This window comes from Falco peregrinus, chromosome 16 (genome assembly GCF_023634155.1).
Source record: "Falco peregrinus isolate bFalPer1 chromosome 16, bFalPer1.pri, whole genome shotgun sequence".
Taxonomy (NCBI): domain Eukaryota; kingdom Metazoa; phylum Chordata; class Aves; order Falconiformes; family Falconidae; genus Falco; species Falco peregrinus.
Window position 1 is genome coordinate 2,511,088 of NC_073736.1, and position 10,465 is coordinate 2,521,552.

At 56.1% G+C, this 10,465-nt stretch overlaps 1 protein-coding gene, 1 long non-coding RNA gene and 1 other non-coding gene across 3 annotated transcripts; 2 read left to right on the forward strand and 1 right to left on the reverse strand.

Annotated features, from left to right (window-relative positions):
• Positions 1–765: 765 nt before the first annotated feature.
• LAMTOR5 (late endosomal/lysosomal adaptor, MAPK and MTOR activator 5) lies at positions 766–2,996 on the reverse strand. The gene is made up of 4 exons (XM_055819945.1): positions 2,707–2,996; positions 2,481–2,542; positions 1,642–1,778; positions 766–1,114 (listed from the first exon to the last, which is right to left on the reverse strand). Exons 1-3 carry the CDS (start codon positions 2,979–2,981, stop codon positions 1,657–1,659), a joined length of 459 nt encoding a protein of 152 aa, XP_055675920.1. The 5' UTR covers positions 2,982–2,996; the 3' UTR covers positions 766–1,114; positions 1,642–1,656.
• LOC101920432 (uncharacterized) lies at positions 1,786–6,091 on the forward strand. The gene is made up of 2 exons (XR_008750010.1): positions 1,786–2,005; positions 3,588–6,091. It is a non-coding gene; the product is annotated as an uncharacterized LOC101920432 (transcript).
• A 3,301-nt stretch (positions 6,092–9,392) lies between these two features.
• Positions 9,393–9,953, forward strand: LOC129785773 (uncharacterized). Its single transcript, XR_008750011.1, has 2 exons — positions 9,393–9,527; positions 9,770–9,953. It is a non-coding gene; the product is annotated as an uncharacterized LOC129785773 (long non-coding RNA).
• Positions 9,954–10,465: the final 512 nt, after the last annotated feature.

Below are 10,465 nucleotides of genomic sequence, written 5' to 3' on the forward strand. Positions count from 1 at the left end.
GACCCCTTCAAGAGCACCAACTCCTGCTGCTGGGGCCAGGCTGTCAGGGCAGAATCAACGCTGACCCGGACAGGAGCACAGAGCCCAGCCACGCAGGGTGGGCTCATCCCAACTGCCTGGTTCATACGCAGCAACAACTGCAAGACTCTGAACATCGCTGATAAATGGAGCTGCTCCTAGTAGTAAAGTCAAAGTAGCGTGAATGTTTTATCTCTGACCCAGCCCAACTTTTTAGCTCATGCTCCGCTGTGAAGCTTCCCTTCCACGTGTGAGGACAGCTGCAGGCTAGCTCCTTTTTATTCCCTTACACACAGGAAGAATTCGAGTGCAGCATTTTTTCAAAGGGAAAGCCTTTTTGCAGGGTTGTTTCCCTACAACATTTGAAATGCTCAAATCTGTAAGAGGGAGAGAGGCCTGGATTTGTGAGGATGTTGTCAACACTCATTTACAGTTCACAGAGGGAGGGGGCAGGCCAGCATGTATAGGTTTGAACTTCAATCCAGGGTGTAGTAAGCAAGTAACTCTCACACAGAACGTTTAACTAGAGGAGGGTAAACGTTTCCTAGGAGAAATTCCTCAGAAAATTCCTCAGAAAGTCTACCTTTTTCTACTGGAGGAGCCTCCATTAATTCAAATTTTTGTGCAATATTCCTCATGAGAAAATGCTAATGAGGAAGCGACTGGAGAAGCTGCCTTGCCTGGCTTTGGAAACAAGGCAAAGCAACGAGCACAGTTTTCACACTGGAGCAAAGAGAAGCAAAGATGTGTTTTTGCAGGTCATTTATTGATTTCTCCAACAAATAAGGCCACACCCACACATACACCTTGTAGTATCTGATGATTACACACGCTGGTGAGTGACCCACACTTCACCCTCACCAGCACAAGTACTAAAATGTGAGTTGGAGAGCCCGATAGCTGCACAGAAGCTGTTAAGTGGAGAGGGAGAGCCATCAGCCCAGGTTTGGTACTACAAGCACATTCTGCGCTGGAGCAGCAGAGGAAAGTGGTTGTCCAGTGAGGAGGAGCTGGGCCAGAGGTGGGAGTGGAGTGCTGCACAGGTTCCCGAGGGTCAGGATGCCAGCTTGTGCACTGCTACAGTGATGCTGTCATGCTTCTGGATTCATGATATTCCTAGAACAAGAAAAGTGCTGAGGCAGTTGAGGGGCCAGCTGTGCTGAGGAGGAGCTGATGGGGGTGGGGAACTGGGCAGGGTACCATTCAGTGGCCGCAGCAACCCCCAGCTCTGTGCTAGACCTGTCGGTTGCTGCATCTCTCCCGCCCCCTCCCACGAACGGTGCTGGAGAAGACTCTGCCCCACCACACTGGCTGGCTACAGCATGGGATTTATTATCTGTAGGGACCCCAAACGTGGAGGAAGTACAGAGCTGCAGTAACCACCCTGCCCTGAAAGGTTTCCTTCTGCTTTTACAGTTCCTGCTTCTTGAGGTCCCACTAATCTAATGATTCACATGCCTGTCGAAGTGACTGCCGCCCCCCCTGTGGCTTCAGAGATGGGGCTTTCCTCCACGGCTGCCAGTTTAACCCCAAGATGAGGACCGCTGCTCTAGGGATCCGACTCTGAGGAGGACCCCAGGGAGGAAGGGGAGGGGTGAAGGCAAACAGGGGGAAAAGTAACACCCCCAGGCTTGAAACTCACCCGCTGTCTGACTCCAGGCACACCACGGGCGTATCAGTCGGGTCGGAGGTGAGCTTGGCTGCCTGCTGGGCGAGGACGGAGATGATGCCAGCATGCTCATCCGAGAGGGTTCCTCGGCCTGTGGAGAGGTGGGAGACAAGCCACGCGTGCCATGACAGCATAGCCCTCCCTCAGGACCAAGGGGGGGCTGCTCCTGCCTGCGCCCCTTTGCCTCCCCCCGTGGGCTGATGCAGGGTCTCCACAGACTGTTGCCCTCAAACACCAAAAAGCCTGAATTCCAGTTGGCAGGGAGAGGTGGCTCAGCTTTCCTCTGGTGTGTGGGGAAAGCCAAGCACCCTGGGGCAGGTGGGTGCTGGGGGGGCCTGGGGACACCCAAAGGTGGCAGGGCAGGGGAGGGAAAAGTACAGTAGAGCAGGGGCTGGTGCCCTCAGAGAGGGGTGCCCTCAGAGAGGGGGGGCCCCCATGCAGGGCAAGGCCTGGTGCCCTCAGAGAGGGGGGGGGGGGGGGGGGCGGGCCATGAAGGGCAAGGCCTGGTGCCCACAAAGAGAGGAGGGGCCCATGCAAGGCAAGGCCTGGTGCCCTCAAAAAGGGGGGGGGGGCCCTTGCAGAACATGGCCTGGTGCCCTCAGAGCGGGGGGAGCCATGGAGGATAAGGCCTGGTGCCCTCAAAGAGGGGGAGGGGGCCATGCAGGACGAGACCTGGTACCCCCCAAACAGGGGAAGGGTCGAGTAGGACAGGGCCCCGGTGCCCCTCCGGCTAGGGGTCTCCAGTGTGGCAGCCCCCCCGTGCCCCCACCCCCGGCGGCGCTCGGTTACTCACAGCCCAGGTTGAGCCCCTGCGAGTCGGTGCAGAGGACGCCCACCACGGCCGGGCTCTTCATGCTGCGGGGGGGGCAGGGAGAGACAGCGGCGGTCAGGGCCGGGGCCCCCCCCTCCGCCGCCAGGCCTCGGGCCGGCCCAGCGCCACCCCCCACGGCCCTGGGGGCGCACGGCCAGCCCTGTCCCGGCCCCCCGTGTCCCCGGCCCGGCCCCCCCCGTGTCCGTACGTGTCCTCCAGGTGCTGCTCCAGCGTCCCCCTCCATGCCGCCGGGCCCCGCGCCCCCACTTCCGCCCCTGCGCGGCCGCTCCTGGCAGCGGCTTCGCCCACGTGACGCGCGGGCGGCGGCTCCGCAGGGCCAAAAGGGCCTCGCTGCGCGAAGGCGCCCTGAGGGGGGGGCGCCCCGAACGGCCCCCCGTCCCTCCGGCAGCCCCCCGGGGCTCCCTGCCATGGAGCAGCCGCTGCAGGCTCACACACACCACCCCCTAATCCTGGGGGGGCCATGCAGGGCAAGGCCTGGTGCCCCCAGAGAGGGGGGGCCCTTGCAGAACAAGGCCTGATGCCCCACAAGGGGCCCGGGGGGGGCAATGCAGGATGAGGCCTGGTGCCTTCAAAAAGGGGGGGGGGGCATGCAGGGCAAGGCCTGGTGCTCTCAAAAAGTTGGGGGGGGGGCATGCAGAACAAGGCCTGATGCCCACAAAAAGAGGGGGGGGGGGCCCTTGCAGAACAAGGCCTGATGCCCATAAAGATGGGGGGGGGGCATGCAGGACGAGGCCTGGTGTCCTCAAAAAGGGGGGGGGGGGCATGCAGGACAAGGCCTGGTGCTCTCAGAAAGGGGGGGGCCATGCAGAACAAGGCCTGATGCCCACAAAGAGAGGGGGGGTGTGTGCAGGACGAGGCCTGGTGCCCACAGAGAGGGGGGGCTCATGCAGGGCAAGGCCTGGTGCCCTCGCGGGGGGGGTGCATGCAGGATGGGGGCCTGGTACCCTCAGAGAGCAAACCCAGCCCCTGCCCCCCCTGCAGGGCAGGCGGCACAATCGGTGCTCTTACTTGGTTTTTTTTTCCCCCACCTTTCAACTTTTTATTTCTATTTCCCTCCCCCCCACCCAGCACCACTCAGGATTTGCATGGCAAGATGAAATTCAAGGGGTGTTTTAACAGCAACCCCCCACCCCACAGCCAGAGCATCCCCCTCACAGCTGGACCACGCCGAGGGATGCAGGCTGGGGGATGCGGGGACACGGGCTGGAGCCCAATGTTAGCAGCGAGAAGGGACCACGCTGGATTCGTGCATATGGTGTTGGGGGGTCAGGACCTCCATCCTGTTCCCATGGGGCAGAGAGGTGCTAAAAGCGATGCTCAGCCCGGCATCCGTGCCAGGAGCCCCCCCAAACCCGAGCTCCGCTGGCCAGCGGGAGTGGGAGGTAATTTATGGTGGGTACATGGCAAAGCTCTGCGGCGCTAATAAGGTACCGGCTGAAGCTGTTCCCCGACTGCGCCTGGTGATAGATCTTGGCTTGTCAGGTCCAAAAATTAAAATATTATTGATGGGCGAAGTGAAGTGCAGCAGGATTTTTTATTTTCTATTTTATTTTTCTTCTTCCTTGAGCTGGGAGCTCTCCCAGGCAGCATCTGACCCTGACTGCCCCCGGCGCTCCCCACTGCATCCTATCACACTGGGATAGCTTGGATTTATATTGCCTTTTTTTGGTGGAATTCCGCCCATCATCCCCCCCCTGCCCCCCAACCCGGCCCTAGGAAGCAACGCAGGACCTCTATGGAGGATGGGGGCTGCATCCTCCCTGTCGCATCAGCACCCTCCACAAGGAAACTTCTCTGCAACAACCCTCTCCTGAACCGTTCCCGGCTGCAGGATTTCTGGAAACAGGGATTTTGGGGAGAGTTGGGATTAATTAATTCAAGCCCAGGTAGAGGAGACTTCAGCGAAGCAGCAGAACAGCTGCCACATCAAAAGAAGTGCTGCTCTCCGGGCAGGGAAATGCCGGGGGCTATTTTTAACTAATTAAATAGATGATTTAGCACCAGGCTGATACTTTTACCAAAAAAATTGAACACAAAAGTCTGATTAAACCGCGGGGCTTTGATCAAACCCATATTTCAAATCCCAGCCCATCACCTCGGGCCATGTTTCCCCCCTGGGGCTAAGCCCCCCCAGCTGCTCCTGGCCCCTAATTTGTCCCCATGGACCCAGTCAGGCATGAATTAGCCCCAAAATCAGACTTGGGGATGTTTATTCCTGATGGGAAAAGCCAGGAAGGACTAAATTCATAATGCTGGTGAGGAGCCCTGATGTGATGGGGATTGATAGCAATCTACCTAGCTATCCAGGGCTGGAAAAATCCATCTTTCTGGGTCAGAATTGCAAACCCAGCTTTATTTTTGGGAACAAAAAATGGAGTTTTATTTCCTGCCCTTGTTGTGCAAAGCGTCTTAGCCATGGTCTCTGCTTGCAGGTGCTGGGAGCTTGGTCCAGGGAGTCCCAGAAAAATCCAGGGAGCCCAGGACCATGCACTGGCCACGGAAGGTATTTAACTTTTTAATTAGTTTTATTTTTTTATAGCTGGACTCCCAAAGGCACTGCACGGGATGAGGCAGCGGGTGGCGAACAGCCCCAGCGTCACAGATGCTCAGGGGTGTTCTTGCTTCTCTCTCACCTGATGGATGCGGCCGTGGGGGCCAGTGGGTGTTTTTGTCAAGGCCCCCCATCCCCCGAGCACATTGGGATGTTGTCCCTCGCATCCCCTCAGGATGTACAAATTAAAGAAGAAGCCAGTATTTCTAGCTTTTCCTACCTTTTTAGCCACTTTAGCAATCCCTGGTCTTATTCCCTTGCGCTCACAGGAGATGCACCAAATGCAGTTTGAGGTATGGGGGATATACTTCAAACCATAAATCAACAGATTTACACATTATATTCAGATTCAAACACACCCTCATTACTGAAAAAGATATTATCCCCTCTCTGCCGCCCTTTTATTCTCCCAAATAAATGCAGCCAAGTCTCAGTTTCTACAGGATATTTATCACAGAGCCACATTATTGCACATTGTGCTCTTACGAGCCGAGAAGTAGCAGGCTAAGTTTATTCCTGTGTTTTCTTTTAGCTAAATAATCACAAATTCTTAATTCAATTCTTAAGTACGCCCGTCAAGGATAAATATGGATATAGAGGTGTAGTTGAGGAAAATCCAGCTGTGTTGGCTTAGCTGAAAAATAACCCTGGGACGCGGGTGCGGGTGGTGTGGGGTGTTTTTTTTTCCCTTTCCTATGTGGTTTATTAATATTTCTTTTATACACATTAGAGATTCACGTCTCGTCTGTTTATTCTGAGATCATCGGGGAGGGGGAAAACCCATCAGACCCCACGTAGGCGGAGCTGGAAGGGGCTATATAGGGGCGGGCGGCGCGGGGCTGCGGCAGAGCGCGGTGGCACCATGGGCTGGCTCCTGCACACCCTCTGCTTGCTCCTGCTCCCTCACCTCCTGCCCCTGCGCCATTATCACCGGGGTAAGTGCCAGCTCCATCCCCAGCCTGGCAGGTTTATTTATTTTTTATGGTTGTTGGGGTAAATAAAGCAGGAATCGGTCCCTTTCGCTGTTGGCTTTGGTTGTTTTTTTTTTCCCCCCAGTTTTTTACTTATTTTTCAGATGTGTGGATGCTGATCCCGCAGCCAAGCCCCAGCTCACGTGAGTGTGAAGTCGTATGGGTGGGCTGCTCCTCCTGCTTCTCTTCTAGCACCGTGTCAGGGGAAACAAGGGATTTTAGGAAGTTTTCCAGCAGGGGAAAAAAAATGTATCTTATGGGCATAATGGGCATCCCCCAGAGCGTGTTCCCAGTTGGGACACAAGGGCTTGAGCACCCCAGGTTGTCTTTCTCCCCTCCCAAATTAAGAGAAATTATTAAAAGAGGGGGGGAACTTTGGAATGCAAAGGACAGGTACGGTGCTTTACCCTGCTGTGTTAGTGGGCTCTTGGGGGCTTGTGTGGCCAGGAGCTCGGTGCTGCTGAGCAGGTGCTGGACCAAGAGTGATGCTAAAAGCAAGAGGAGCAGTGAGGTTTGGGGGACAGAATCAGGCGTTTGTGGTGCTTCAGGAATCCAGATGCTGCTTTCAGCAGAGCTGAGCTTGGCCAAACCTCCCCCTTTTTTTCCCCTGGCAGTGAAAAAAAATGTTCTGGTTAAAACCAAGGCGAAGCATTCGCCTCCCGGGTGCCTCTCTGCCTCCCAGCTTTTCCCAGCCGATGGAAATTTAGTGGTTGACTTCGGCTGGCTCTTGACTTCTCTTTTTCCCAGGCACCCTTATAGTCAGACCTATTTCTTTCAAGCCCATGACATTTTTGGCTGGATGTCCCCCCCCCCCCCCCCCCCCCAGTCCCCCCAACCTCTACATACACCAGGTCGGGGGGAGCCACAGCCCGATAGATCCAGCAGCTCTTGAAATTATTCCCAGGGCTTCAGTGACTCATTTTCCATAACCAGAGGAGAGCGGTGGGATGTGCAGCTCCCTGGCTGCCTGTAGCCCCCATCCCGCCGCCCCCCCCCCCCCCCCCCCCCCCCCCAGCATTTGCAGGGTGAGGGTCCATCATCGCTGAGATCTGGTTTTTAATGGTATTTGGGTGTTACGAGGTACTTTGGGATGCTTAAGCAGAATCAGGTTCCCTTCAGGACAGGGAGGATTCTGCAAAAATCCCCTTATTGCCCCCCTGTGAGAGAGCTGCACCCCAAGATTGTGCTCTATCCCATTGATTTTTTTCCCCAGCTGCAATTTCGAGCAATGGATTTAGGGCGGGGAGCTCCTGGGAGCGAGGTACCCCAAGCAGGGGGTAACCCCAGGGGGGGTTGGGTGAGTCACATTGATTCTTCTTATGCTATCAACCCGACGTCAGGAAAATGGGTCAGAGAAGGGGTTGGGGGGTGCGATGAGCTGCTCTGGTGTTGCCCAACAGAGCCAGGGGGGCAGGATAGGACCTGCTTGGTGCTTGGGATGCCCCCGTCTGCCTCTCCTCAGCACCCTCAGGGGCTTCCAGGTGTGGTGGTGAGCTGGTGCAGCAGTGCCACCCGTGCCTCAGTTTCCCCATCCCGGGGGAAGGAGGTGGACCGTTTTCCATTTGCCGCCTCCCTGGGTGGGAGAGGCCGAGCTGTTGGCGTTACCCTGCTCCCCTGCTAATTACCCCCCCCCAGCACTGGGCAACCTGCGTTATTCAGCAGGTTTTGCAGGCTCAGAAGGGCGACGTGTATGCAAGGGGGGGGGTCCAGTCAGTGAGTTTATCCCTCCCTGCCACTGCTCTGACTTGGCACTTGGGGCAGCTGCAAACTTTTCCTGATTTCCTTCCCCCACCTCCTGCAAACCCCAGCACCCCCAACCCAACCTGTGCCCTGCTCCAAACCCCAAATGGGAGAGCTGGGAACAGCAAATCCCCCTCCCCTTAAATCCCCACTCCGGGGTTTCAACGCAGCAGCTTGTAACTGCTTGAAACCAGCTTGGTGCGGGCTGGTTTCCCCACTGCCCCCCCTCCAGAAGAGGGGGTAGCGATGCTTTCCCGGGGTGGTCTCACTAACCCACCGTGGTCCCTCTCCCCAGGCCTGCGAGCGGGACCCCCCAGTGCGGCAGTGGGACCTGCTGTGCCGTCAGCCTCTGGCTGCGGGGGGCTGCGGATGTGCACCCCCCTGGGGGCAGGAGGGGGGACGAGTGCCACCCCTTCAGTCACAAGGGTACTGGGTGGGGGATGCCCAGTGGGGCTGGGATGGGGGGCGAGGACCAGGCAAAGGGCACCAAGCTCCTTGCATGGGAGAAAAGCTCCATTAAAGCTCTGGGATGGAGAAGGGGGGCAGTGTTGGGGGGCTGGGGTGGATTTGGGATGAGGGTCCAGGCAGTGTCGTGGTGGTCCACGTGCGCCAGTGCACCAGTGGCAGCTGGTTCCAGCCTCTGAAATATTTTGAGCAACCCCCTGGCTGTCCCACACTACCCCTAAATCCCATAGGGAATCACAGAACGGTTCGGGTTGGAAGGGACCCGAAACACCATCCAGTTCCACCCCCTGCCCAGGGCAGGGACAGCTGCCACCAGCCCAGGTTGCTCCGAGCCCCGTCCAGCCTGGCCCTTGAACTTCAAGGATGAGGCACCCACAGCTGCTCGGGGCACCCTGTGCCAACGCCTCGCCACCCTCACAGTAAACAATTTCTTCCCAATATCTCGTCTAAAACCGACCCCTCTGTCAGCTCAAATCCATTCCTCTTGCCCTATCACTACAGGCTCTTTTTTACAAAATCCTCGGGGACGCCCCTGTGGGTGCTGCGGACCTTGACCCAGCGCTGGGACCGAGCTGCCTGGCCCATGCATTTAAAGAAAAGTGCGTGATGTCACACCGCTCCAAACGGAGCCATAAACGCTCTGCCAAGCGAGGAAAAGCTGCGTTAATGCCACAGAGCTGCCCCAGCCCTGTGATTTCTGCCCGATAAGACCCCCTGCGCGCTGGGATTACTCCCAACCGTGACACTGCTGCGATCCCTCCTCCGTGAGGATTTAGCAGCAACATCCCGGCCTCGGGGGGCAGCATCCCACTCCGTGCTCCCATATTGATTTTATGCAGCGGGAGCAAGATTTAGTGATGCTGCACCTTCTGCCCACACAGAGAAGGAGCGAAGGGCTTGAGAGGGATCAAAAATTAATTTCAGGCATATCACCATTAAACCTGGGAATAGCCGGAGATTTTCTCAGGGCTTTGATCCCATCTCAATAATTTTTTGGTTGCGGCAGAGCCCTGACATCCTCGTCTCTGCCACATGTCTCCGCAGGTCCCTTTTCTTCGGGAAGCGTCAGCACCACACCTGCCCGTGTTTACCCAACTTCATATGCGCCAGGTTCCTCGACAGCCGCTACCGCTGCTCTGCCCGACTCTTCAAGAACATCGATTTTTAGGGTGATGCTCCCAACTTTCCATCCATGAGCTCCCAGCACTCCTTTCTTGCCCTCTCCTATGGCCACCGGGGTGCCCACATAGCACCAGGCAATCTTAAAAGTGCTTTTCCAAGGTAGACAGTGTTGTTATGAGCTGTATGTTCTATGGGGAAACTGAGGCACGGTCAGGCCAAGCTGCTCTGACATGGAGCTTAGCAAAGCTCTGCCCCAGCTCGGAGCAGGACCCGGCTCCAGCATCCTGTGCAGAGTGCGTATGGCAAATATCTGTGGCCTCCAAAACCCCTTTCACAAGATGTTGTCTGCATGTAATGGATGCTGTCAGCTAGTGTTCACCTCCCTCCTTTATTTTATACAGTAAAACCCGAGCACCCGGCAGCCAAGAGCTTCCTCCGTGGCTTTTAATCCTGGTGCATGATAAAATTTGGGACGTGAAGCTGATCAGCATCGTTTCATCTGCCAAAGCGTCTGCAGGACGGCGCAGGGGCGGTGGAGACCTGACTTGAATTATTTTGACACTTTCAGTCGTGCGCTAGGAAAAACACAAGTCAAGAGGGGCAGAAACTTCATTTTGTGGGGAGTTTGAGCGTTTGGGTCACCAAGCAAAACTTCAGCTTCTGCCCAAAGTAACCCAGAGCTGAATCCTCCACAACCCCCCTGCATCCTCTGAGCTGCTTCAACTCCCCTGCGATTCCTACGGGATAAAGCATTTCTGTCATGGTAATTCCCATTGTGATATCGCCCGGTTGTGTCTTATCAGCATATTTCTTCCCTGGAAGCAGCTCTTCAAGCTGGTGATGGATGATCTAATCTAGGCTGCAATTAAAAGAAATTAATATCAAGTAGCGATGGGGAATTAGGGAAGGGATTTCCCTAGAATTTGAGCAATGCCATGTGTTTGGCAGAGGCTGAAGCGGGGCTGGCTGGAGCCGTGTTGTGCCAGATGTGGAACTTTGGGATGTTGGAAAATGTTTTCCAGCCTCAGCATCTGCCTGAGGTTTAGGCAACCGTATGAGGGTTGGGGAGTTTCTCTTCATATCAGTTGAATTTGAGT